General features: G+C 39.1%; 2 protein-coding genes across 3 annotated transcripts in view; one reads left to right on the top strand and one right to left on the bottom strand.

The window, feature by feature from the left end:
• The first annotated feature begins 6682 nt into the window (after nt 1-6682).
• Nucleotides 6683-19937, top strand: CD164 (CD164 molecule). Of its 2 annotated transcripts, XM_040238533.1 has the most exons (6): nt 6683-7997; nt 11023-11097; nt 12289-12360; nt 13757-13792; nt 16509-16565; nt 17441-19937. In XM_040238533.1, exons 1-6 carry the CDS (start codon nt 7808-7810, stop codon nt 17605-17607), a joined length of 597 nt encoding a protein of 198 aa, XP_040094467.1. In that variant the 5' UTR covers nt 6683-7807; the 3' UTR covers nt 17608-19937. The 2 variants fall into 2 exon arrangements, with proteins under 2 accessions (XP_040094467.1, XP_040094468.1); XM_040238534.1 differs by lacking the exon at nt 13757-13792 and having other exon boundaries at nt 7699-7997.
• Nucleotides 19717-27030, bottom strand: part of LOC120862521 — a 196948-nt gene continuing 189634 nt past the window's right edge. The window contains exons 46-47 of the mRNA XM_040238532.1: nt 26091-26215; nt 19717-24342 (exon numbers count right to left, since the gene is read on the bottom strand). Of these exons, the coding sequence (XP_040094466.1) occupies nt 24223-24342; nt 26091-26215 (245 nt within the window). The 3' untranslated portion in view covers nt 19717-24222. The remainder of the gene's footprint in view (nt 24343-26090; nt 26216-27030) is intronic.

Genomic DNA, 27030 nt, shown 5'->3' on the forward strand with positions numbered 1-27030 from the left:
GAGTGTTGTCAAGGAACTTGCATTTAAAAAAACTTCCGCAGTGACTGATTAACAGCCAGATTTGGAAAACACTGAAGAGGAGCTATCTCCTTTTCCTCTACTCTGAGGGCCTGTACCCTACCTAAGAATCCCAGCTCTTTGTATTGGGAGGGGTTCCTCCGGTCACACTGATGACACGGCAAACAAAGGGGTGCTGACCTTGCCACAGAGAGACTCAGCAACTCCTGAAGCATGTGATTAATCAAACTGATGCTTTGCAAAAATCCTGGTTAAAACACATTACAAGCATTAGTCATGTAATAAGTAGCAGCAGAACAATTCTTACTGACACAATTAAGCATTTATCTAATATTGTTAAAGAACTGGGATATCGTCATGGACACAAGAAACTCTGTATTTTTAGTACAGCTGCATTGAAAAGGTAGAACTCCACTGACCAGCTAAAGGTGCAAGGTCACGGTCCCTTTGTCTGCTCTCACTTCCCACTTTCAGGGTGTGTAGAAACTTTAATCACACGTCTGTATGTGCAGTGGTTCTTATTCAGTTCAGGTCAGTTCAGTTCAGTCACTCAGTCGTGTCCGACTCTTTGTGACCCCATGAATCGCAGCACGCCAGGCCTCCCTGTCCATCACCATCTCCCGGAGTTCACTCAGACTCACGTCCATCGAGTCAGTCATGCCTTCCAGCCATCTCATCCTCGGTCGTCCCCTTTTCCTCCTGCCCCCAATCCCTCCCGGCATCAGAGTCTTTTCCAATGAGTCAACTCTTCACATGAGGTGGCCAAAGTACTGGAGTTTCAGCTTTAGCATCATTCCTCCCAAAGAAATCCCAGGGCTGATCTCCTTCAGAATGGACTGGTTGGATCTCCTTGCAGTTCAAGGGACTCTCAAGAGTCTTCTCCAACACCACAGTTCAAAAGCATCAATTCTTCGGCGCTCAGCCTTCTTCACAGTCCAACTCTCACATCCATACATGACCACAGGAAAAATTTAAAGGTACACGCACTAATACTTCTGTATTAGAATATATTCTTAGAATGATTTAAATGTTTAACCATAACATTTGGAGAAGCCATTACAAAGGACACAAGCTTATCCAAATAACTCCAAATATAAGACTTTGATTTAAGCAAAATGAAAGATTTTGATTTGATTAAATAGAAGGAATTCTAAATTTTTCCAAGTCCACAAATACAAGAGTAAGGGCATTCTGATGATTTATACAAAATGCTAGTTATGCAACCTTGTCCTAACAGCTGATATGGCAAAGGCAAGCACATATGCTGTATCTTACAGCAAGCTATGTTGATAAACAGAGTGTGGTATCTGTTCATTTTGGAGGGGGAGATTTGAGATAAATGTTTAAAATTCTACCCAAAGAACATGTTTTCCCCAACTCCAAACAATGCCAGCTATTTGTTAATGAATGAATAGGCTGGCAACCTCAGGATTCCATACTCAAGAGTATTTACATTTTATACATATTTAAAATCAGGTGTGTTTGTTTTAGTCCTAACTAGTTAGCAAAATGGTGGCCAAATCACTTAACTTTGCATTTTCTTCATTTGTTAAAAGAAGTAAAGAAGCTTGTCAGCTCCCCGCTGGCTCTAATACTGTGGTGGTTCCCTGACTAAATTTATATGATCAATAACAACACTATAATTTACTTTGGGTCTTCAATTTCATTAGTAAAATTGGGGCACATCTCATAACGGCTTGAAGATTGAACAAATTTGTGAAGACACCTCTAGTGATGCTTGACATAAAGCATAAATTCAACGAAAGTTGGTTTCCCTTCTGGAATGTCAATCCACAAAAACCAGAGAAAGTGCCACTAACAGAACATTATTATCATTTCGAGAACAAATCCCTGTTATGCTCAGTGTTAGCTATTCTCACTAACATACTAATTTCCAATTGACTGAATTAATTCAAAGGTAAATCCTCAAAATAAAAATTAATCTCCCTCATGGAAACTCACTTTTTAAACTACTATATTGCTTATACCATCCACTACCCTTCCCAAAATGGAATCATGGCTTAAACTAGCAAATCTAGTCAATCCATATCTCCAGTAAGTTTTATACATCATACAAAATATTTGTAACAAACTCAGTAGTAACACAACATAAAGTCTGACACTTGAAAGCAAGCTTTGAAAATGTGATGAATCATAGGTTCTTCAGTGTGCCTCAAAATGCTTGAGCCTATTAAACCACAGATTCTTGGACCTCACACCAGTTTCTGGTTCCGTGGATTTGGAGTGAGTTGGAGAATTTGCATTAACATGTTCCAGGTGCTGCTGATCTGGAGACCACATCTTAAGAACCACTGGGGACTTCCCTGGTGCTACAGTGGATAAGATTCTGCCTGCCAAAGCAGGCGACACGGGTTCAATCCCTGGTCCGGGAAGATTCCGCATGGCACAGAGCAACTAAGCCCGTGCACCACGACTACTGAGCCAGCACACTTAGAGCCCGTGCTCCGCATCAAGAGAAACCACTGAAATGAGAAGCCTGCACACCACAGTGAAGAGCAGCCCCTGCTTGCCGCAACTAGAGAAAGCCCGCTGGTAGCAACAAAGACCTGGGGCAACCAAAAATAAAAATTAATTTTAAAAAAGAACCACTGGAATGTACTGAAGTCATAGATACACGAGAGACTTCGGGCATACAAGTATGCAGAACAAAGATAAACGTTACTAAAACACCAAAGTGTGACAACAGAAAAGAATGAGGAGCATTCCCTGCTAGTCCAGTGGTTAGGACTCCGGGTTCCTACTACAGAGGGCCAGGGTTTGGTCCCTGGTCAGAGAACTAGGATCCTGCAAGTGGCATGGCCCCCAAAAGCCAAAACAACACACACACACACAAAAGAATGAAAAATAAGAAACTGATTTCATCAAGGCAGAAGGGAGGTATGCAAACACTGGCCAATCACAAGGGACAGCAACTAGAGGCCTGATGCAGGGTCCCAGAGCTCTTGGCTGGGTTGGAGGTGAGCCCTCCGCTGCTGGAGAGGCAACGGGGCCAAGTCGGGGGTTTCAGAGGAGGAGGGAGGGACCGTTGGGCTGCTCAGGGTGATGCCCTTCACCATTCAGAACAGAATCACTGGAATATTTTTAAGAAGCAGAATATTCATCGGGGTGTGTTGCGGCTGAAAAGCAGAACTCCAAATAGGGTTAGTTCGGTTCAGTTGCTCAACTGTGTCTGACTCTGCAACCCCACGGACTGTAGCACGCCAGGCTTCCCTGTCCATCACCATCTCCTGGAGCTTGCTCAAATTCATGTCCATCGAGTTGGTGATGCCATCCAACCATCTCATCCTCTGTCGTCCCCTTCTCCTCCTGCCTTCAATCATCCCCAGCATCAGGGTCTCTTCCAATGAGTCAGTTCTTCGAAACAGGTGGCCAAAGTATTGGAGCTTCATCTTCAGCATCAGTCCTTCCAATGAATATTCAGGACTGATTTCCTTTACCACTGACTGGTTCAATTAGGAGGAGCACAAAGATGCCTGGGCACAGGAGAAGGTAGCAAGTAATGCTGAGTATCAAAAAGCTGCCTGGGTATAGTTCAGCTTGAACTTTGGGGTTGTTCCTAAGGTATGAGTTATTAACAAGACTTTCTCTGTTTCCTAAAGAAATATAATGGGGAAAGTTCTAGCCTGCCCAGGATTTAAAGCAGTATAGAAATAAAAATAAATGCATCTCAAGTGCCAGTCTACAGGGAACGTAGGCTGGGCTCCAAGATTCCTGCACATCCAGGAGCTTTGTATTGTTTGTACCCCAACCTTACATACATTTGTAAAACAAGTAAAAACCCAAACAAAGAAACAAAAACTTCACATGTCCTGCTTGATGTAATTTTGTAGAGGATTCACCACTAAGTATTGCAGCCACTCAGGAGGGTAGACTCCTCCTGAGTAACTCCATGGGTTAGAGTGTCAAGCAATCTTCTTAGACTTTAATGGGCGTATGTTTTGATCTGCATATGGAACAAGGTGCAGCCTGTGATTCAGGAGGTTTGAGGTGAGGCCTGACATTCTGCACTTATAACAAGTCTTCAAGGGCTATGAACGGTATAGGTTCATGAGCCACACTTTGAGTAGCAAGAGTAAAGCAGTGGTTTGCTTTACTAAGATGCAGAATAAAAACATCTGCAGAGCTTTTAAAACTCCTGATACCCAAACTTCATTCCGGACGAATTAAATCAGTACCCAGGCATCACTGCTTTTCAAAACTTGCTGGTGGTTCTTATGTGCAGCCAAGGTTGAGAACAACTGCTATAAAATGTAATGCTTCCCTATGAAACCCTGAACAATTATCAAAGCAATATCCACAAAGTGGAGAGCATCTCTAGTATTTTATCACCAACCCTAATCACAGTGTTAACATTAAGAATCTGAATATACAGTTTTAGCTCACATTAATCTATGACTTATTACAATCCTTCTCTAACTTTGTTGGAAGTTAGTTAAGCTTTAAAACATGTTAAAACTGTATTATATGCATGTAAATCAATGAAGTTGGAACACTCCCTCACACCACACACAAAAATAAACTTAAAATGACTTAATGACATGACACCATAAGACTCCTAGTAGAGAACATAGGCAAAACATTTTCTGACATAAACCGGAGCAATGTTTTCTTAGGTCAGTCTCCCAAGGCAACAGAAATAAAAGCAAAAATAAACAAATGGGACCTAATCAAACATATAAGCTTTCACACAGCAAAGGGAGTCATAAACAAAACAAGACAACCTATGAACTGGGAGAAAATATTTGCAAATGAAGCAACTAACAAGGGCTTAATTTCCAAAATATACGAACAGCTCACATAACTCAATAACCAAAAAAACAACTGCATCAAAAAATGGATAGAAAACCTAAATAGACATTTCCCCAAAGGAGACATACAGATGGACAACAGGCACCTGAAGAGATATTCAACAATGCTAACTATTAGAGAGACATGAATCAAAACTACAATGAGGTATCACCTCATACCAGTCAGGATGACCATTATTAAAGTCTACAAATAACAAATGCTAGAAAGGGAAAAAAGAGAACTCTCCTACACTGTTGGTGGGACAGTAAACTGATACAGCCTCTATGGAAATGGTATGGAGGCTCCTGCTGCTGCTGCTAAGTCGCTTCAGTCGTGTCCGACTCTGTGTGACCCCACAGGCAGCAGCCCACCAGGCTCCTCTGACCCTGGGATTCTCCAGGCAAGAACCCTGTGTATATAACTGCAGAGAACTGTAACTAGAAAGGATACATGCACCCCATTGTTCAGGGCAGCACAATTTACAATAGCCAGAACATGGAAGTAACCTAAATGTCTCCCTGACAGAGGAGCGGATAAAGAAGATGTGGTACACAGATGTATTAATACAATGGAATATTACTCAGCCATAAAAAGAATGAAGTAATGCCATTTGCAGCAATATGGATGGACCCAGAAATTATCATACTAAATGAGGTCAGGCAAAGACAAATATCATGTGAGATCACTTACATGTGGAGTTTAAAAAAATTGTAGAAATGAAGTTATTTACAAAATGAACTCACAGACAGAGAAAAGAAACTTATGGTTACCAAAGAGGAAGGGGTTTGGGCGGATAAACTGGGAGTATGGGATTAACATATGCACACTACTAAAGAGATAAACAAGAACCTACTGTATAGAACAGGGAACTATAAAAAATATCTTGTAACAAACTATAATGGAAAAGAATAAAAAACAGATATACTATAATATGTATAACTGAATCACTTTGTTCAGTGAAAAAGCACAACACAGTAAATCACCTAGATTTCAATTTTTAAAAATCCTGTATTTTAAATGCCAGTCCCTGATCTGAAATGGTGAAAAAAACTTTTGAAGTTCTTGATCTAGCTCAACAGATGCCATGTAAAAAAAAATTAAAAAGAAAAAAAAACTGGTGATGCTTTTCTAGTCTTAATTCAAGAAAGTGAAATATCCCCCTAAAAACACTAACAAAAATTTGAGGACAAGAGGTAAACACCGAGATGGCAACTTGTAAAACAATGGCCTCCACAGTGAGGTGTGTTTATTTTAGCTTGTAAACAAGACACTCCATCGAGCTATCCAAAGAAAAGAGAATTTATATTTTTAACCTTAAAAATAATAACGGTTGACTACTGGCCTTCATTTGCTCTAGAGTCAGGTTATGCGCTAAATAAACACCGTGTGACGGATATCCTGAGAGAAGAGATATCTTTTTTTGTTTGAGGATGGATGCTGCTGCTGCTGCTGCTAAGTCGCGTGAGTCGTGTCCGATTCTGTGCGACCCCATAGACGGCAGCCCAACAGGCTCCTCCGTCCCTGGGCAAGAACACTGGAGTGGGTTGCCATTGCCTTCTCCCGAAGACGAATGAGACCTCACTTACTTGGCTGTATTCTGACGCTTCTTGCCATTGGTTGGATCAGTCAAAACGAGTTTTTTGTTTACATCCAAGCAAGTCTCCAACTAGTGTAGTTGATGGAACAAATGTTCATAGTCATGAAGGTACTGACTGGATTTTAGTTAGGGTTGGGTTAGGAAAGACTTCAATTTAGATTTTTTTTTAAAAGTGCATATGCAGTCTTTTTCGCGGTTTGCATAGCAAAGCAGATCTCAAAAAAGCAACTGATGTCCTATTATTTTAAAGGGTTGTTTGTAATTAAAATTAGATGATAAATACAAATAGTTGAAAATAAGAGTTAAATACAGCTTTTATGACCGAACTTTAACCACTTGATGTAAGCACGGCTGCACTTGTAAATATTTTTGTGAGACTGGACATCAGATGGCGCTCATCTCACTAAAAGGCTGAGCCGTGATAGGGATTTTGAAACACAGCCCTGAGGCTAAGCAACTGCGCCTTTCGGGCAAGTCTCTTGAGTCTCGGTGTTTTCACCTGTAAAGTGGGATTGGGAACAGACCGGATGAATCTCCAACCCATACTGTCTTTGATTCTTCGACTACAAAGGGGGCACTGACTAGCTGTTTCTACCGCTGGCTGAAATCCCCAAAAGAAGTCAGGGTGGGAAAGCGCGACAGAAGTAGCCGGTGTGCGGCACCGGCAGACTGCTTTCGTGTTTCAGCCGCTCTCACTACGTGGGCGGCGGAGCACAAACTCCTCAAACGCGTGGGGTCTCCATCTCCCTGGGGTGTCCAAACACAAGGTTACTTTCAGCGAAATCGACTTTCAAGGGGTAATGCGCGGGTCCTTCGAAGGATACCTATGCAAGCATGCTGGGAACGATGGAGGACAGTAAAAACTTAACTCTTGCCGGGGGTTCTAAGCGAAATGCTCGAAAACAACTTCCGCCCAGCGCGAATCCGTCCGGGAAGGCGCCGCCCCAGAGGTCACATGGGGCCTAGCAAGTCTTTCTCGAGGACGCCGTCGCCACGTCATGTAGGTTGTTCCATCTGAGTCGAGGTGGGATCCTTCTCTATTGCAGGAAGGAGAAAAGCCCGGCCGCGCCCTGTGTGGCAACCTGAGGGCAAAGAAAAGAGTTTGCTGTATCTGGCCAGTTTCTTCGATTGGCCAATACAGTCGCCTGAGATCGCCTGAGAGAAAACCTTTCCTGGGTTTCCTCTCGGTTCCTCCATCCCTCTCCTCCCAGAGGGTTCCACTTGGTATCGCCGGCGCCCCGCCTTCGCACGCCGCCCTCATGTGACGCCGGCGCGATCCCGCTGGGGGAGCGGAGTCTCGGAGGCGGCGCTGCAGTGGACAGAGGGACGGACGCGGCGCAGGCTGTCCCAGCTTCTCGCTCTAGCGCCAGCGCGGAGGACGCGATGTCTGGGCTCTCCCGCCCGCTGCTTTTGGCCGTCGGCTGCCTGGCCGCGCTCTGCGTGATCACAGCGGCCAGGAACACCACCGTGGCCCCGAACGTGACTACACCCTCGTCTCCACCGCCCACCACCGCGCCAGTCCCGGTGTCACCGACGACTCTCACGCCGCCGCCGGTGACCACTCCAGCACCAGGTGGGCGCCGGCCCAACGGGCTTTCTGCGCTCGCCCGCCCGCCAGTCGGGCCGAGCCGCCCTCCCTGCGTGTGGTGCGCGGGGCCGGGGCGGGCCGCGGTCCGGCAACATGGCGGCCCGTCCGAGTCCGGCTGGGGCCGGGCCGAGGTGGCCGCGGTGGCGGAGTGCCCTGGTTGGAAGGGTTGGTGCAGCCTCGGGGGCGTCGGGTTGTTTGCGACCCCACAGTGTTCCGCTCCGAGGTGGTGTTTAAAAGCGCCTCGTAATCCCCAGCCTCGCTTCAGGCTCTGAAGAGGGGACGTGGCTTCCTTCTGCGGTGGCGGCAGTGAGGTTGCTTGTGGGGCGGGCGAGGCGACCTCCTCCAAAGTTGGCGATGAGACCCAACTCCCTCTCCCCGAGGTTAGTCGTTTGTGTCCACCCGGGCAACCCAGGTCGTCTTTTCGAAGGGAGGTTTTTCCCGAAGTTGGCGAAAGAAGGAAAGAGACGCTGGGAGACAGAAATACTCGCTGGTGTCTCAGGGCTGGGTCTGAAAAAATTAGTCGCTTGGGACTTAATTACATAGATTTTGCAGGATATATCTGAAGTTTGAGCATTTTAGTTAATTAAAACTTTATACTCGGTGATGTGTGCAAAGGAGAAAAAGTACCTATTTGTGTACCCGGTGTTTCGCATATATCTCTTAGTATTTTAGGCTAAACTGGAAGATAAGTGGTGAAACCTAGGAGTTGGATGGAGATAAAATAATTCCACTAGAACCCTGTGTTTAGAGATTGTGAAGCTGACATTGGAACCCAGGTCTATCGATTTTTCAGAACCCGGTCGGGACCTTTTGTTAAGCTCTGACTCCATTTGGGGACTGGTTGAAACGTAAGCTGAGTCTTAACGGCGGAAAAGGCAATGTCATGGCAACACGCGTAACTGAGGGGGAGATAAATTTGAGTTAATAAGTGAAGACCCTCCCTAGATATTTAAAACTTACGAGTCCAGTTTGATTGGTTATCCTAGTTAATACTGGGTAAGGAGTAACATATTGACCTAAGAATTGCTGCAGTGTAAGAATTTTTTTCCAGGCCGATCTATTTGAAAATATCTTCTCTAGTTTTTGTGTTTTATAGGGGTTTAAATAAAATATATAATGAAAGATTGTAAACAGCTTTTAATGAGGAAAGTAAATTGCAGTACAGTACTGGAGATTCTAATCTCACTATTTCCAAGATGATAGACAGAATTTGTTTTGTGCTCTTTTGGTAGTTTCCTCCTAGAATTTTTTTTTTTTTTTTGGTAGGGTGTGTGTGTGTTTGAAGAGAGGTTTGGAGATACGTTAATTGCATTTGTGTATTTTGAAATGAGTTCAAAGGAGATGATTAGTCTCATCTGTTAAGTGGTGGTTGGATAAACTGTAGTCTGAAAGGCAGCAGTTTAGTTCATTGTAAGTAACACACACTATGCTAACCAAACATTCATGACAAGCACAAAAGATTTTAAACAACTAGCGTTTTTCAGGTGTATACAAACCTCTGAACTTATTTCTACTTTGTGACTCTCCTCCTACCCCCAAAAAAGTACTGTATTTGTTCCAATTTTTGATAAATAATGAAATGCAGTTCCTCTTTGCAGAACTCTTTTTTTAGGCAGGGGGAAAGCAAATGAGAATATTTTTGGAGGCACCTAGCTTCTAGGAAAATGTGTGGAGCCCAGACACTGAATTGTATGTAGCCTTCTTCAGTATTCTGTCTCAGAGCTGTTTGGCTTAAATTATTGACAAAGACCATGCTAACTTGTTAAATTTTGTGAATGTAGTCCCCTCCAGGTGAGTTGTCTCTTATCCTCTCATGGAAAACCCCGGAAAGCGTGGATCATTTGTGAGTTTTATGATCTCAGGTTTTTCAAAATAGAAATCATTGGAGCTTGGGTTCAACCTATAATAAATCTTTATTATTATTAATTCCATTTCACATCTGATGTTTGGGGGCAGTGATTTCCCCGTGTGTAATGTTGGCCTTCTAACAGCCTTTTTTCCAATATTTTTCTTTTTTAAAAATGCCTCAAGAATCTGAGCATCTGAAATGTTTCCTGTGCACAAAGGGGTTGTTTAGATAGGTACCATGAAGTGTTGAGTGTTAACACTAGCTTGTGCTTTGTTCCCCCTTTCTCTTGAGTTGCCTTCTGGTTTCATAAGTCTTTTACAATGATTGGAAAGAATTTTTTAGTAAACTATAGTTTGGTTTTTTATGTGTCTGGTTTAAAAACACATAAGATCTACCCTCTTAATAGCTTTTTTAAAGAATATATTTTTATTCTTTATTTTTTATTTTGCTGGGTCGTCTTCGTTGCTAGGTGCCAGCTTTTTCTAGTTTCCTCCAGCGGGGGTGACTTCTTTTGGTGGGGTGGCTTCTCTTGTTTCAGAGACTCTAGGTGTGCCATTCTGATGCAGGGGCTTAGTTGCCCTGAGGCATGAGGGATCTTCCCTGATCAGGGATGGAACCAGTAACCCCAGCATTGCAAAGCGGATTCCAAACCACTGGATCAACCAACAGGGACGCCCTCTTAATAGATTTTTAAGTGTACTGTACCATAATAAACTATAAGCACAGATCTCCAGAAATTTTCATGTTGTTTGAAACTTTGTACTCATTGAGCAGCAAACATATTCCCCTCTCCCAGCCCCTGACAACCACCATTTTACTTTCTGCTTCAGACTTTGACTATTTTAGATACTTTATGTAAGTAGAGTCATGCAGTGTTTGTCCTTCTGTGACCAGATAATTTTATTCATCATAATGTCCTCAAGGTTCATCCATGTTTTAGTGTATAACAGGATTTCTTTCTTTTTTTAATGGCTGAATAATATTCTATTGTGTAGCATATTTTTATCCATTTATCTGTGAATGAGTTATAAAGGTTTGCCATTTCTCTGAATAAGTCTGATACGTATGCAGTGCTTGCTGTTGTTTAACAAAGATAAGTAGTACAGACTCAAAATGAGATACCGATTGATTGATTTTATATATTTTAACTCCCACCCCTAGATATCTGTGGAAGCCGAAACAGTTGTATTTCCTGTGTTGATGGTAATGCTACCTGCTTTTGGATAGAATGTAAAGGTAAGAATCTTTGGGTTTGCTTTAAATTTGAGAATGCTATATTGTTTTGTTCTAACATTTTAAAAAATTGCTGCAAGTTATTCTTGAACATTTGGAAATGTAAAACATTTAGGATGGTGGGCACTATTTGTTTTGCAAATCAAATAGTTTTCCTTTAAAATATCAGTTGCTTAATACTCCCCCTAAGATCTTTTATTGTCTCCCATGCTCCCCCCTTTAATTTCTTAGACTTGATAATCAAGGCTCAATAGCTTTAAAAGGAAGGGAAATTTTAGACCTTGTGGTTAGGTTAAATGTACACTGAAATTAGCCATGAAAGGAAATTATGGGATTTTCCCCTGAAAACTGTTGCCCTGAAAAATGTTTGAACCATATTTATCTTCTGCAAATGTAAGATGGTTGAATTTTTTTCTTATTGGTAAAATAATCTCTCAGGTTTCCTTTTTATGTAAAGAAAAATCCAAAGCTGCATGGTATTAAACTTTGTTATTCTTCATTGAAAAATTTAAGAGTTCTGGAAATTGTATCAGTATGTAAGAAAGTTTAAAAACCTCTTTTAAAAATAAGGAATTAGCCTAAGTTTGAATTGAATTAACTTTTTTGTTATATAGGGTCACTTTTCTTTAGGTCATAAAATGGAATTTAAGAGTGTGCCCCTCCCCTCTTGTATGACAGGATCAGCAAGTTCTGGAGATTGGATGCCTTACCATTGAACATGTTGGGGAAAACTTTCTCTTACTCTTGCTACACATCTTCCCATCCAGGAAAGCAGTTTTAGAAAGTGTAGAAGACTAAAGCAGAGGTCTGGAACAGAGCTGCTGCTCTGGGGCACCTCCCATGTTTACTAAGCCTTTATTAGTTTCTAAGCACTTCTCCCTACTGACTCAGCCGTCTTGTGAATTCTAGCAACCTTCGTTGTACCACAGTTCTGCGGTCTGTGTGTTTTGGACTTAAACCTGTTCAGTATATTCATGTGGATTTTAGAAAGTCTTGGGAGAGATCCTGTGTAGTACTTAAAACAATGAGGAAAAGATAATAATGGAGTATTTGTGGACTTCTGGAGAGTTTGTACTTGAGTTCTATTTTGGGGAGGAACTCTGGAGCATAGTAACAAAGTCAGAGATAACATAAGTGAGTTAATTGATACTTTTTTTTCCCTCCATCCCATACCTCCCTCACTTCCCATAACAGGTAAAAGCTACTGTTCAGATAATTCAACAGTTAGTGATTGCAAGGTGGTGAACACCACAGGATTCTGTTCTGGTAAGTGTTCACTTTGGTATCTAAGAAGAGGAGATGAGGAAGATCATTGCCTCAGGAAACCTTATTTCAATATTTGGTGTGAAGCATTTCCATAATTCTATCTTGTAAGAAATTTGGATCTGAATAGCATATTCATACTCATTGCATTGAAGCTTGATTTAGTTGTTTGGTGGTACATATGTGGAATGCTATAAGTACAGATATCTCTTCCTCTACTTTTATTTTTCTTTAACCTTTTCCAGATAATCACTGAATTTTAGACCCTCTCTATTTGCTGCGTTTTACAGGCTTGAACAACATTGTTCTGTCACTTTCTTTATTATGGTACTGGTGATTATCACAGTCAGCTTAGTTTGTGCTGTGAGTAAATGAATCCTTGCTTTATTCATTTGTTTTCTGTATTTTAGTTTGAGAAACTTGATGGTTTAACCTTTCATCTTTGCCCAGGAAATAGTTAAAATTCCTGCATGAAAGCTGGTTTTTCTGAAAAGATTATAAATTAATGGGAAAGTCAAATTCCTAATTTGGTATATTAATAATTAAATAGAATAAAATATTTTTCTAGAGTAAATAACCTTTCAAGTCTACCTGTAACTAGTTTCAGTAGTCATTTCCCCTTCCCTTCCCTCACCCCAACTTGAACTTTCTAACTGAAACTTTCCTTAGTATGAGATCAGTGATACCCTACATAGAGTCCATAATATGGTTTAGGTGGTAAATGAATGAACAGTTTTAGTATTTAATGTAATTTTATGATAATATTGCTTAGAAATAAGAGTATAAAATTTTAAAATATGTTAAGGAAAAATTGAATAAGTAATTCTATTCATTTGGCCATCAAGGACACAAAACTCCAAATTAAAGTGGTTTAATTGATAAGATTAATTTGGCTCTCATGTAAAGGAAATCTGGGCTTGAGTGCAGCTAGCGGGCTAGAGTAGCATCTGCAGTCATTAAGACCCAGGCTCTTTCTATGCTTTTACTGTGTCATTCCTTAGAAATGGCTTTGCCCTTATTGTCCAAGGTGAATGCTCATGTTCCAGCCATCAGAATGGTTTTTCTGCCAAAAGGAAGAGGAAGGGAAAGTGAGAGACCTGTATGTACTTTACAGATGCTTTCTAGCAGTTACACATGGCTACCTAGCTGCAGGGGAGACTAAGAAATGTTTTTGCAGGGGAGGGTGTCACTAAAAATTGGTGCTATTTCTAAAGAATGGAGGACCGGTATTGGGACAGAGCAACTGTCTTGTCTCCTCCATAGGTGGTACTAAAATAAAAAAATTGTAAATGTACTCAAATGACTGCAGGTTGGGAAACAGTGTTATAGATTATTATATTTTAGCAGCTTTGATTATATTTTAGACGGCTTTGACTTACATGTTTGTTTTTTTAAATAGTGCCCACTACCACACCAACACCAACCAATTCTACAGGTAATACAAGATAATTGACTCTTTTCTTCCTCCTTTGAGGGTTTTTTAAACTTTTGTTGATGAGTAACTTTAGTAATTAATACCTAAAAATCATTAGTTTAATTTTAAAGATGAGTAGACATATTTAGTCTTGGACTGCAATAATTACATTAATATGTACTGTTTTTGACAGACACATAACTATAGTGTTTCATGTTCATTGAATCTGAACAGATTGGTTGTAGTTTTGTACATAGAGTCTAAAAACTGCGTTTTGTGGATTTTGTGAAACTTTTAAGGAAATACAGAAGCCTAAAGGAAATGAATTCTTGTCATCCATAGGTACACCAAAATGTCTTCAGTTCTTTCAGAACTAACTAAATATTTATATATATATAGATTTCCTAATAAATACACTTATTAGGAAATTGGTTGATATGCCCATGCACATTTGAATTGCTTTCTTACTGCACACGTAGTTGTATGCACTTTACCCATCTACTCTTAGTTGGATAGGTCATCTTTCATTCTCTGTGAGTGAATATCTTACAGGAAAATACTTGCTGTCATCTCTGATAGGATTGATTCAAACAGCATTCTGGGTCAAAGGGTATGATAATCTTAAGGCTCTTAATACTGATTGCTTTCCAGAAACCAGAAAGTTTTTAAACCACACCTTCAACAGCATTCCCTGGTGGCTCAGCTGGTAAAGAATCTGCCTGCAATGCGGGAGGCCTGGGTTCAAGCCCTAGGTTGAGAAGATCCCTGGAGAAGGGAACGGCTACCCACTCCAGTATTCTGGCTGGAGAATTCCATGGACTGTACAGTCCATGGGGTTGCAAAGGAGTCGAACACAACTGAGTGACTCATTTCACTTCAACAGCATTAAATATTATCTCCTTGTATAAATTTTTACCAGTTTAATAGAGTAAATAAAAACGTCTACTCCAGGACAAGTACTAGGTTAGAAGATAGGGATATAGGAACAGAAATAAGATAGTATTTTGTCTCTTGTAGGAACTATGAAAGGTCAGGAAGCACAGTGCGTTGGGGGATTTGTAGGAAAGTGTGTGTGTTAAGTAATATGTGGTGACAACTTCCTGGAGATGTTGAGTAGACTTCAGGTAACTGAGTCTTGAAGTTACCTGGTAAAATAAGAGGGGAACTTTCCAAGTAGAGCAGGGCAGACAGCACATGTGAAGGAGAGGTGAAAGAGTGTAATAAAGTCAGGGAATTGCATTTGAAGTATCCAGTAACAAGATGAGAACAAGTTAAGCAGGTCAAGAGCCAGACTGAGAAGTGCCGTTGTGTGCCTTGCTGGTATGTTTGAAGCGTGTATGATGAGATTTGCATTATAATAGGGAAAGAGGCAAGATTGAGCACAGATGGGGTATTCTGTTGTGGTAATTCTAGAGAACTATTTTAAAAATTGAGTGCAACTTCTACAAGTATCTAAAAATTAAACCTCATAGCTCTCTCTTCATTGATTATGTAGTAGGCTTCTAGAGCTTCAGAGACTGAAACCAGTGCAAATTAAAAAATAATTTTTTTGCCATGTTCAGAGGGTGAATAGACACAAATGGCAAATTTGCGAATTTTTTCTCCCAGTGTTGTCAGACAAAATTAGTAGTAGTATTTTAGTCTTGTAAAGGATTTGATACATGTTTAATTTATAAAGTATATTTTTTTATGGTTTCACAGAAGGTACAAACAAGGAAAACTTTGAATGGATTATGAGTCTTAACCATACCCTCTAATCTAGGAAATCTGTATAAGAATCCGTCCTATCAGAGAGGAGATCACGTATTTCCCTGTGAGATGTTCATAGCTTGGAGAAATGAAAGATGACCTAACTATCCAACCAAGAGTGGGACCACAGTGCTTACAATGACAGAGAAAGGAGTACAAATAAGTGTGTGAACATATCATAGTGTTTACTAATGTTATTGGTAGTATTGATTCTGTCTGAAGTCTCTTTTAACATAGTGCTGTAGTTCCTAAAATGTGTTTACATTCAAACTTATTCTTCCCATGAGTGTGCATTTCTTTAGAGACACCAGCAGATAGTTATTTGAACTCAGGTGCTACAGTAGAGGAGAGCTTACCCTTGGGCTCTTAACATCATTTAGATGAGGGAAATTAGGGCCTTAGGGTACCTGTGGTTATAAATGAAATTTTTTGGAACACAGCCATGTGGATTCATCTGCTTGTTGTCTTTGGCTGCTTGTGTATTACACAGTGCACAAAGTCTAAAATGTTTATTGTCTGCCTCGTTAAGTTCGCCAAACCCCTGAAATGAAGAAGATAAATCTTGATAGCTACTTTAAGAAATACTGAATTATATTTGTTTCTTACCATGACTTACTAAGTTAATGGGTTTTGTCTTAAAAGCAAGATTATTGAGAAAGAACCAAGAGTTCCCTCAGCTAAATTCTTGCCCACCTGTGTGTCTTTTTGCAAACTGTATCCAGGTGTATATATAAATTTTTATATTTAACTATGTATATAGATGCTAACATAGATACAACTTTATGATTGCTTAATGTTTTAGAATACACTTCAAAGCTAATGTTCTGAATGTGCAGATATGCTAGTAAACCATTAACTGAGATTTGGCCTTTATTCTGTTAAAAAAAAAACAACTGGAAGCATGTTGAAGTTGTAGTTATGTTTTTTAAAGATAGATGCTAGATAATTGAGAAATTCAAGTTTTTAATACATTTCATTTGCATTCCAGCTAAAACCACAACTCTGCCTTCCACTACTACAACTTCCACCACAGCTACTACATCAGGTAATTGTGGTTTTTAAAACTAACAGTGAGATAGGATGTGTGTGCAGTGTTAGCTTTTACTATTTGTTATCACTTTCCAATTTTATTTTTAAATAGTTAGGAACTGAAATCATCTCTTAGATTTGGAAGACCAAGGTAGTAGGCTGTTAAAGCAATAAGGATAGGTTTGCTGAGAGTCCTCTAATACATTTTAAAATTGTAATCACATTTGGCGTGACATGTTAGAATTAAATAGTAACGGTTTTCCAAAACCCTTTTAGTACAATCTGTAGGTAAAATCTAATTTCTTATAACTTAAACATTAAATACTGATTACTGTTGGAGATTGGTTGTGTGCTGTGTTAGACTATGTCAATTTGAAGATAATATAGCCATCCTTTTTACTTGTAGTTAATACTGAAAATTTTGATTCTGTGAATTTTTTTGGCTTTATTAAGATTATTTTTGTAATTTGAAAACCTGTAATCAAATTTTCATTTACCTTTTATAAATTTAGAAAAATGCAAAGTATGAATTTTAAACACAAATATTAATATTTACTCTAGCAGTTAACTAAGATATGTAGTCTGAAGAAACTGCAAATTTTAAAAGTGCTTAATATGTTCACAGGGCATACTGTGCTAAGAGAATAAATTTTCCTTTTCATATTTGAAATTATATTCGCACCATTGACCACTTGATGTTGTTGGATAGAATGAAGAGTGGGATTGATAAATGGTTCTTCCTCAATTAGGAAGCTGTTGACATAAGAGGAAATACTTTATAGAAACACATGACAAAAAGGCTCAGATGAGTCTTGAAATTATCATAGAGGATCATGAGACTTACTGAGTATCTTACTAAGTATTGTTATTTCTTTTATCTCATTTAACCAGGTACAACTAATACCACTTTAACTCCAACTATACAACCTATGCGGAAGTCTACCTTTGATGCAGCCAGTTTCATCGGAGGAATTGTCCTTGTCTTGGGTGTGCAGGCTGTAGTTTTCTTTCTCTATAAATTCTGCAAATCTAAAGAACGAAACTACCACACTCTGTAAAGAGACCCACTAAATTAACAAGGACTGGCGTGTAACTCACTGAAACCAAAATATTATCTTTCAAGATGTCCCACATGGAAGATGCTATTCTCGGATCTTTAATTTTTCAAAGATGCATATAGGAGCACCACCCTTGAAGAAGAATCAGTTCAGTCACTTTGCTCAACGGGGCTATTTAAAGTACACTGCATGAGTCCTTGTGGCTGTCTTTCATTTTACATGGCTGCTGCTGTGGGATTGTGTTCTCTCTGCTTGACATGCCAAATGTAACTGTAAGTGATGGAAAACATTGTCCTGCGCAGACAACCTCATGACTCTCTTGGCAATTTAAATGTAGTCGTTTTAAGCCTGAAAGCTGCATTGTTTTCATCCTAACTCAGGATGTAGTTTAGTGACCAGAATTGAGAAGAATGTGCCAAATGAGCATCAATCAGGTGGATTTTTGGCTATCGTTTCAAAAGTGGAATAAATTTATAAATTTAGTACCCTTAGAGTAAAATTTTGTGCTTGATACCAGTTATTTTTTTCTACATTAGAAAAAAGATGCCACACAGGGAATTACATTCCAGATTTAAAGAAATGAGAGGATACAAAACATGAAAAGTATAGCAGGTTATTGTTCATACTTGTAAAGCACCTTTTATCATTGAGAAAATAAAGAACAGTGCCTTAAAAGACAGACTGAAAGGTAGACTGTAACTTAAAAAATGTTAGTGATTTGTTCTTTTACGTTAATGAAGGGAAAAGTTGGTCTGAGGATGTAACTGTTGATGTGAGCAGTAGTAAACCTGCTTTTAGATACCATACTGTTAGTATTTAATTGAAAACTTACCTACTTTATTTCAAGCCTGAATAACTTAAATGATGTTCTACAGAGTCAAAAGCCTTCATCTATTGGACCTACCACCATTTTTCTTACGGCTGTTAAAAAGTATAAAGTTGATTTAATTATGTTTTCCTTTGTACTTCAAAAAAGTATCCTAACACTGTTGTACCTTAAAAAGATTTCCACCGAGCTTTTTTGAAAAGTAACTTCTATAAGGCAAGGAAGAAATAAATTATTTTAGAATCAGTTACTAACTCTTTAAATGAGACAGTCATTTTAAGTTTTGAAATAGCAAGTGTGAGCAGTATAATTTCAGAAAAAATTTAGTTGATCAGATGACTAAATTTTTATTGATAATTTCCCTGGATAAACAGATTGAACCTTTTGTTTCTCCTCTCCCAGCCTTTCTTCTTAGTTTCGATTCCTGTTGTAGGAAAAGCATGCGTACTTTCATTTTTTAGTTTCCTCATGAAGCACTAGTTTTTTTCAGGTTGAGGGATATTTCTTCCCTGCCTTTGACACATTGGATTAGTTTCAGGGGCTTAAATCAGTTTAAAATGAACTTTTGCTTTTCTAGGTCATTAAGATGTTTTGTTTTAGTTTCTTTAGCCAATAGGGGCCGATTTTAGTACTGGTTTTCAGTATTTTATAGTACAAGACAAGTTGCTTTGGTCCATTTCATAAGCCAGAATTCCTTATATTTAGATAATTAAAGGTTCTTAAAATGAAGATTTACTGTTTCTTTGTTACTTGCTGGTACAGCTAAAGTTTGTTTTACTTGCACATTTGTACATATACCTAATGTTTTCAAGTGCCTTAATTGTTTAAAATCTCTGGCTTCAAAGGTTTTTGGGAAAAGGTAGGCTTACCTCACATTTTTGTGTTTCCGTCAGTAGTGATATTCTAGGTACCTCACAAAAATTTTTATTATGGTGCCATGGCTGTTAGCTTTTAGTGATTGCTTTAAGATACAAAATTCAGTTGAAAATACACAGAATTTCCATTCTCCCAAAGGGGTGAAAATTAGCTACAGTGGTGTAATTGTCATTTACTTAGATACGAATACCTTGCCACACATTAATGTTAATGCTATAGCTATCTCTGTGAACATGTAGCTGATGAAGCCTCTCATCCTCTGTAGTTTTGAATACTGCTCTAACAGAATCACAATATGGAATCAGATTTTACAAGAAGAGCTCTTACAGCGAACTCACAGCCTTTTCCCCTCTTGAGCAGTTTAGTATCTTGAGCCATTAATGATTTGGGTTTTTTTTTTTTTTTGGATCCAGAAGGTATATAGAAACATTTTCAGATTTTTCACCTGATTTGTTCATGCAGATTGTAGTTCTATTAAAATCCCGTATCTTACCTTAACAGATAATTGTTGCACAGGCAGACACTGCTGTATTTAGAAATTTCTATTTCAGTTCATTAAAAACTGCAAAACCAATCTGTATCATGTACCAAACCAATCTAAAATAAATCTACATGTTTATTGGGTTAATCTGCTCTTTTTTTTAATTAACTGGAGTGTGTGTTTATATTTTGACTATGAAATTTAATGCTAGTGAATTTATTTCTTTTTGGAAATGGCTTGTCTACTCAGTGTTTCCTTGCTCCTCAAGACCAGCAGATAGTAGCTAAGGGATGTCTTTATCAGTGGTGAACAGAGTCTTAGAAAGGATAGTTGGAGGGAGGACTTGGTTTGCCTTGCTATTGACAAAGTTGATCTTCCTCAAATAGAAATCATCTACTTATGTGCTAGTTTACCAAGTATTTATGAGAATACCATCTGCTGTTAGATATTTGAAAGCTTGTTTGTGACTTTCTGCCTTACTCAGATTGCATGTAAAGTAAAATTGGGTTTCTGTTCAGAGTCTTTGGTATAAATATTTAGCACCAAGCCACATGCTGGTATGTGAAATCTGATTCTGTAGGCCCATGTTTTGGGCAAAATTAGGTTCTATATGAAATTGCAGAACTTGGACTAAAGAAGAGGGAATAAATACTCTTCTATCAGCCTTAAAGCCCAGAAGAGTGAAGACTCTTAGAACATTGCTAAAGACAAACTGTTATTTTGATGAGCATGGTGTTCACAGTTTGTTTTTTTGTTAATGTTTTAATGATTAACGTCCTGTGTATTTACCCATGTAGTTACTATGTTTGTGCTCTTCCTTAATTTGTGTAGGTAACATGTTGCTGCTGGTATTCACCTTCTGCCTAAAGGATGTCTTTTAACCTTCAACATTTCTAGTTTTGTTGGTACAGATAGTAGTTATGACTTCTTACAGTTTTTGTGTACTTTCATTTTTGAATGATTTCATTGGATAGAGTTCTAGGTTGACATTTTTGCTTTTAGCCCTTTAATGATGTTGATCCAGCATCTCACATGCATTGTGTCCTATGAGAAACCTCATCTTTATCTTTTGTTCCTCAGTACCTGTCTTTTTTTCCTCTTGCTTTTACAAGATTTTTCTCCTTATCACTTGTTTCGAGCATTTTGATTGTAATGTGCTATGCTGTAGTCTGTCTGGTCAAAGCTATGGTTTTTCTAGTAGTCATGTATGGATGTGAGAGTTGGATCATAAAGCTGAGGGCTGAACAATTGATACTTTTGAACTGTGGTGTTGGAGAAGACTCTTGAGAGTCCTTTGGACTGCAAGATCAAACCAGTCCATCCTAAAGGAAATCAGTCCTGAATATTCATTGGGAGGACTGATGCTGAAGCTGAAACTCCCAATACTGTGGCCACCTGATGGGAAGAACTGACTCATTGGAAAAGACCCTGATGCTGGGAAAGGCTGAAATCAGGAGGCGAAGGGGCCGACAGAAGATGAGATGGTTGGATGACATCACCTACTCCATGGACATGAGTTTGAGCAAGCTCCAGGAGTTGGTGATGATCAGGGAAGCCTGGCATGCTGCAGTCCATGGGGCTGCAATGAGTCGGACATGACTGAGCTGAACTGAACTGATGCTGTGCTGTTTCTTGTGGTTGAGGTTTGTTGAGCGTCTTGGATTTGTGATTTTTCATCAGATTTGGAAAACTTTCAGCTATTATTTTTTCAGATATCTTTTTCTGTCCTTCCCATTCTCTGTGTTGGGGACTTTAGTTCCACGGAGGCTGCTAGAAGGTGACTTAAAATTTACCCGTGCACTGTTTTAGTTTTTAAAAACTTTTTCTACCTCGTGTCAGATTATTACTATCTTTAAATTCACTAATACTTTCTTCTACTTTGTTTAATCTATTGTTAATCTTACCTGGAGTCTTTTCACTTCAGATGTCTTCATTTTTAAAGTTCAGTTTGGGTGTTTTTCATATTTCCACATATTCCAGTTTTACGTTTTGAACATGTAACAATTTTTAACATCTGGGTCAGTTTCTATTGATTTTTTTCTCACTATAAGTCATAACTTTCCTGTTTCTTTGTATGCTTGGTAGTTTCTTATTGCATACCAGAGGTAAATTTTAACTTGTTGGGTGCTGGTTATTTTTGTTCTGGGACATAGTTAAATTCCATGATAGCAGTTGGCTCCTTTCAGATCTTGCTTTTTAATCGTTGTTAAGAGAGCAGAACATTTGTTCTAGGATTAATTGTTCCCCAGTTCTGCACAGGCTAATTATCTACCCAGTGCTCCCTGGATTAAGAGGCTTTCTGGTCTGGGTTAGTGGAAACAGCCTCTATTCCTAGCCTTGTGTGCGTTCCAAGTACTGTTTCCTCTAAACCTTTCCCCAGCCTTGGATGGTTTCCTCGTGTACATGTCCTGACCAATACATTGTTGAATACCTGAGGGGTACCTTCTGCAGGTCCCTGGAGGTCTCCTTTGTGTAGTTCTCCCCTCCCTGGTCCTCTGCCCTGGGAACTCTATCTGGTTTCATCTCCCTTAACTCTCAGCTCCATCTCCTCAACTCAGGGAAGTCCACCAATTCTGCCTAGGTGTTCCCTTCCTGCATCAGGGTTTAGAAATTCAAGGCAGTAAGCTGGGTTGGTGGTTTCCTTGTTTTCAAGGATCACTGTTCTCTGGCTGAAGTCCAGTGTGTTGAAAACCACTGTTTAATGTGTTTTGCCTAGTTTTTCATTTGTTTCAGGGTATATCCAGTCTCTTATTTCATCTTGGCCAGAAGTAAAAGTTCAAGATAGGACTTTTGAAGTCTTCATTTTTAATTATTTAAGTAACAAATACATATTCTCTTTTTTTTTTCTTCTTAAACTATTACAGGTAAAGTCTGCTTTGATAATCCCAGCCCCTTCCCCGTCTTTGTCCTTCTCCACTTTCCAGAGATAATTACTAGAACTGGTTTGGTGGTAAACTCTCCCCCTCAGCATTTATATACTCACAACTGAATATACCCTTAGAAAATACGTGATATGGATTTTTATTATTATCCTGCAACTTTTTTTTCACTCATTAGCTATGCCAAATTCTTAAATTCTCTGTTGGTATATGTAGTTAGGACTATTGTTAAGTACCTACTGAAGAACAATTAGGCTGTTTGTAATTTGTAGATTTTTTTTTTTGTTTTCTAAAAGAATATCTTGGTACATGCCACCTTGCTTATATGTGTGAATGTTTCTCTAGAGCAAGCAGAAGTGTACACCTGTGCCCAGGGTTCCACTCTGAAAATTTTCACACACTGAGATTGCCTTCCATTTCCTACCAGCAGATATCAGAGTTTTTTCTTTGTCCTTCCACTTACTATTACCACTTGTTATTTCATCACTACCCTTGTGCATCACTCCCCTCCTGAGCTTATATCCACACTTCATTGGAGAAGGTGTGGCCAAGGCTGAATGGGAGAGGAGTTCACTGAAGCTGTGAAGGGTGGGGTAGTGGGGCAGGGGGCCGGGGGGAGCCCCTTCACAGGAGGTGCTATGCCAGTGGCACTCCACCAGGAAACTGCATGCACCACTGGAGTTCAGTACTGGAAAAGCGGCAGGTGCCTGCCTAGGTGAGGAGCCCAGAACCCAAGAGAAACCCTTCTTCCTCCAGCACTCTCTACTGACAGAGCTTAACATCCTGCCTGGTGGTAAAGAAGACATGTTTGCAGGGTCCAGATTCATTACTTGATAGAAGACAATGAAGAGTGAATTTGGACCTGAGAAACTTAAGTGGTATCTTACCTGGTCATGGCTGATTTTTTAGTTTTGATCTCAGTCATCAACCTTCCTTGTGTTTTTTATTTTGTTTCAGAAATAAATTTGCATGTGCATTTAGATATTTAATATATAAGTTTATGTCTGTAAATATGTTTCTCTGGTCTCTTCTGTTCCATTTATCTATTTATTGATGTTTATTCCTTTACCCAAGATAAATTTTCCTATCTCAACAAAAAGACTTGGATTAGGACTTTACAAAAATCTGAAGAGGGTTTTGCTGTTAGTAGGAAGAATAAAAAGACTTGAAAGAATGGTGCTCTTACGTGAAACAAATAGAAATAAGTGCTTTGAAATTTACTTAGCTTAGTCTCTGACCTGGTTTTTCACTTGTTAATAAATATGTCTGGCCAGCAATGCCCTCTTGGTTGTCCCACCTAATCAGTAACTAGAACCCATATTAAGAGACTGCTGGTTGACCTAGGCAAGGCTTAGGATGTAGAAATGCAAATCAACTGTTAAAATTTAGGGTCAAATCCTACTTCACTTGGGACATTCAACATATAATCATCTCAGTCCTTCCATACCATCTTCACATATGCTAAAATTTAGATAAAAGGCTTAATGGAATTTAGAATCATTTTTATTCATTCAAATGCTCATAGAAATAAAACTTGGGAAAAGGCTATATGATTACCAGTCATGTCTAAATGGGGTTCTGGATGGAGCTGTTTGAAAAGCTGGAAGTTGAACAGTATCTGCCACATTGGGTAGGAAGACATAGTCTGTTCTTTTTTTGTGTTTAATAGGTACCTGCAAAATAATTATTAAGTAGGTATTAGAGCCTTTTTAAAAGATGATGAATAATAATTATAGCATCATTACAAGTCACTGTTACTAATGAGACCAAGATCATTGGTTCAGTCTGGGTTAGACCATTTAGTGTCCCTTGTCATGTATATTTTGCCTCTTGTTTATAAAGGGAACTAGTCAGGGATGAATCCATTAATGGAAAGCCATGTCCAGCTAAGGAAGGAAAGATATCTCATGTTTGGAGAAATCAATAAATTCCTTAATGTTTTATCATTTATGTTAGTGCAGTGCTACTTTTAAAAGAAAATCAGTGGTGGTCTTGTATTTCAGCCCTCTATAAATTTCTCCCGGTCTGTATTTATCTGACTTGTCTCACAGACCTTGTTTAAGAAGTCAGACCTTAGATTCGAAGAGGTGCCAGATGATTCTGTGACTTTTCTGGACCTCAGGCTTTTTGCCTTTGGTCTCCACTCTACACAAGCCAATTGGCCCAAAAGACACTTCCTTATTTATTACAGTTTATTTATTTGATAATGTAGGCAACAATTGGTCTTAGACCATAACCCTTCTAAATCTGAAACCTAGTGCATCTCCGCTAATGTACGTAGCTCCTTGGCAGCTTTCTCAGCCATAAGAGTTGTGATCAGCAACCTGCCCCATAAGGAACGTTTGCTTTGGGGAGTGAAGTGGGGATAGAGTAAGGCTTAAAAGTCGTTGTGGTCCCATACAGGTCAACAGAACATCGCTTCCTTTTGGAAAGGGCTTTTGCAGAAGCAAATAGACATGTAGTAGAATGTCACCTTTTGGTGAAAGATGACTGCACAGAGATTGGTGGGTCAAGCAAAATGCAGGCATTGATAATGTAGCCCTACTTGGTCAAGGTTCTCAGCTGGGTATGTTCCTGACCTGCTTCTTCCCTCTCTGTGTGTCTCTCTTTAACTGCATGTCTGGAAATACTGCAACAAACTTTTGGTCCAATAACTAGACCATTGGCTTCAAGAGAGGCCTTAGGATGGCATATTTCTGACAGAATGATTGTATTTTTTCCTCTTAACTCTTCTCAAGGTAAGAGGAGAGGAATTAAGTGCTGATTAGATATATATACCTCTCTGGAGGGGATTCTGAAAAACAGAGGAGCAAAGAGTGTAATACTTATGAAAATAGCATAGAGAAGGTTGTGAAAGGGGATTCAAATGGTGTCTTACAATAAACTAAGAGGTAAAACAGTTAAAAACATTCTTCAAATAAGTGCTATACTTCAACCTAATCTGTATTCCAAGCATTTCTCACATGTTTTAAGGCTGACTTCTGAAATTATTTCTGCTCTGCCAGGGAACACAAAGGCTGTGGCACTGCTAGTTAATTACTGTAGATGATTGAAAAAAAAAAAAATTGAGAGAACATGTCCAGGTGTTGTACTGACTTTCACACCCATTTACTGAATTGTAATTGAGTAAGTGCTTTTGGGCTTGTTTCAACATTAGAATTTTATTATTGAGGAGTGATGCCATCAAGATGGCAGAATAGGAAACCCTAGACCCTCCTTCCTGCAGGAACATGTTGATTCAGCAATAATTCATGGACAAATTCCCTTAGTGAGAAACCCAGAATATTATTTTCTAAGATCCAACCATTGAGATAAGATCTTGATACACAATTTTTTAATGTAAGTTTGAAGTGACCCTAAATCCATGATTTCATATTTACATTTTTCATTGTTTCATATAATCAAATTTATCATTACTTACAGTCTTTGGCCTTTGAATCCTTGTTATTTTGCTGCCCATGAGTTGAGTCTTTAAAAGGTGTTGCTGGGTGTATCTGGATGATGTGGAAGCAGAACTTAGGGAGTAGTGAGCTTGGGATATAAGGCCTGTAATGTGAAAAATGTTAAATTATATCTCTGGTTGCAATGTACAGGTCTAGGTTTAATTCATAAAATTTTAGAGCTTAAAATGGGTATCTGATTCAGCTTCATCAGTTTTGAGTGAAGATGTCAAAACATGGATAGTGTCTTTTGCCTGAGTGTCTATGACCAAGTGAAAGAGATGATGGGTTACTTGGACCTGTGGGTAGAAGTAGACAGACTGAGATATTCACATTAATAGGACTTGGTAATTAGTTGGGTATGCAGGGTAAGGAAGAATAGCTTTCAGATTTCTGGCTCAAACAACTGATCAGATTTTATGGTGGGTTTTATGCTGGTGGCACATACATGCTCAACAAGTCATTGTTCATTGCAAGATCAGGATAGATGGGTGGGAAATATGAATGTGTAGACAGGAAGTAGACAAAGATTAGCTCAAGGACCCTGAGACAGAAGCCCGTGGGATGCTGGTCACAGTGATTGTCCCAGGGAGGAAAAGGAACACCTTTTCCATTTTAACAGGAAGGAAGGAGAAGCAGCTGAGTTTAGGTTTAGGTAGGCTGAGGACAAGAAGTAGAGGGTGTTCCCATCTGATAGGGGAGGAGGACAGTGTCTGCAGAGACCATGAAGATTGAAAATAGTTGCTGTATTATAACAACTTTTTAAAAAGTATAATCTATAAAAATACTGAATCATTATGTTGTATATCTGAAGCTAATATGATACTGTAAATCAATAATACTTCAATTAAGAATAAATAAGATAAACTAGTTGCTGTGAAGAGGAGGAGAGAGTGAGCTGACCTTCCCCTCAGCTCCAGG

This window comes from Oryx dammah, unplaced genomic scaffold, assembly GCF_014754425.2.
Source record: "Oryx dammah isolate SB20612 unplaced genomic scaffold, SCBI_Odam_1.1 HiC_scaffold_4, whole genome shotgun sequence".
Taxonomy (NCBI): Eukaryota; Metazoa; Chordata; class Mammalia; order Artiodactyla; family Bovidae; genus Oryx; species Oryx dammah.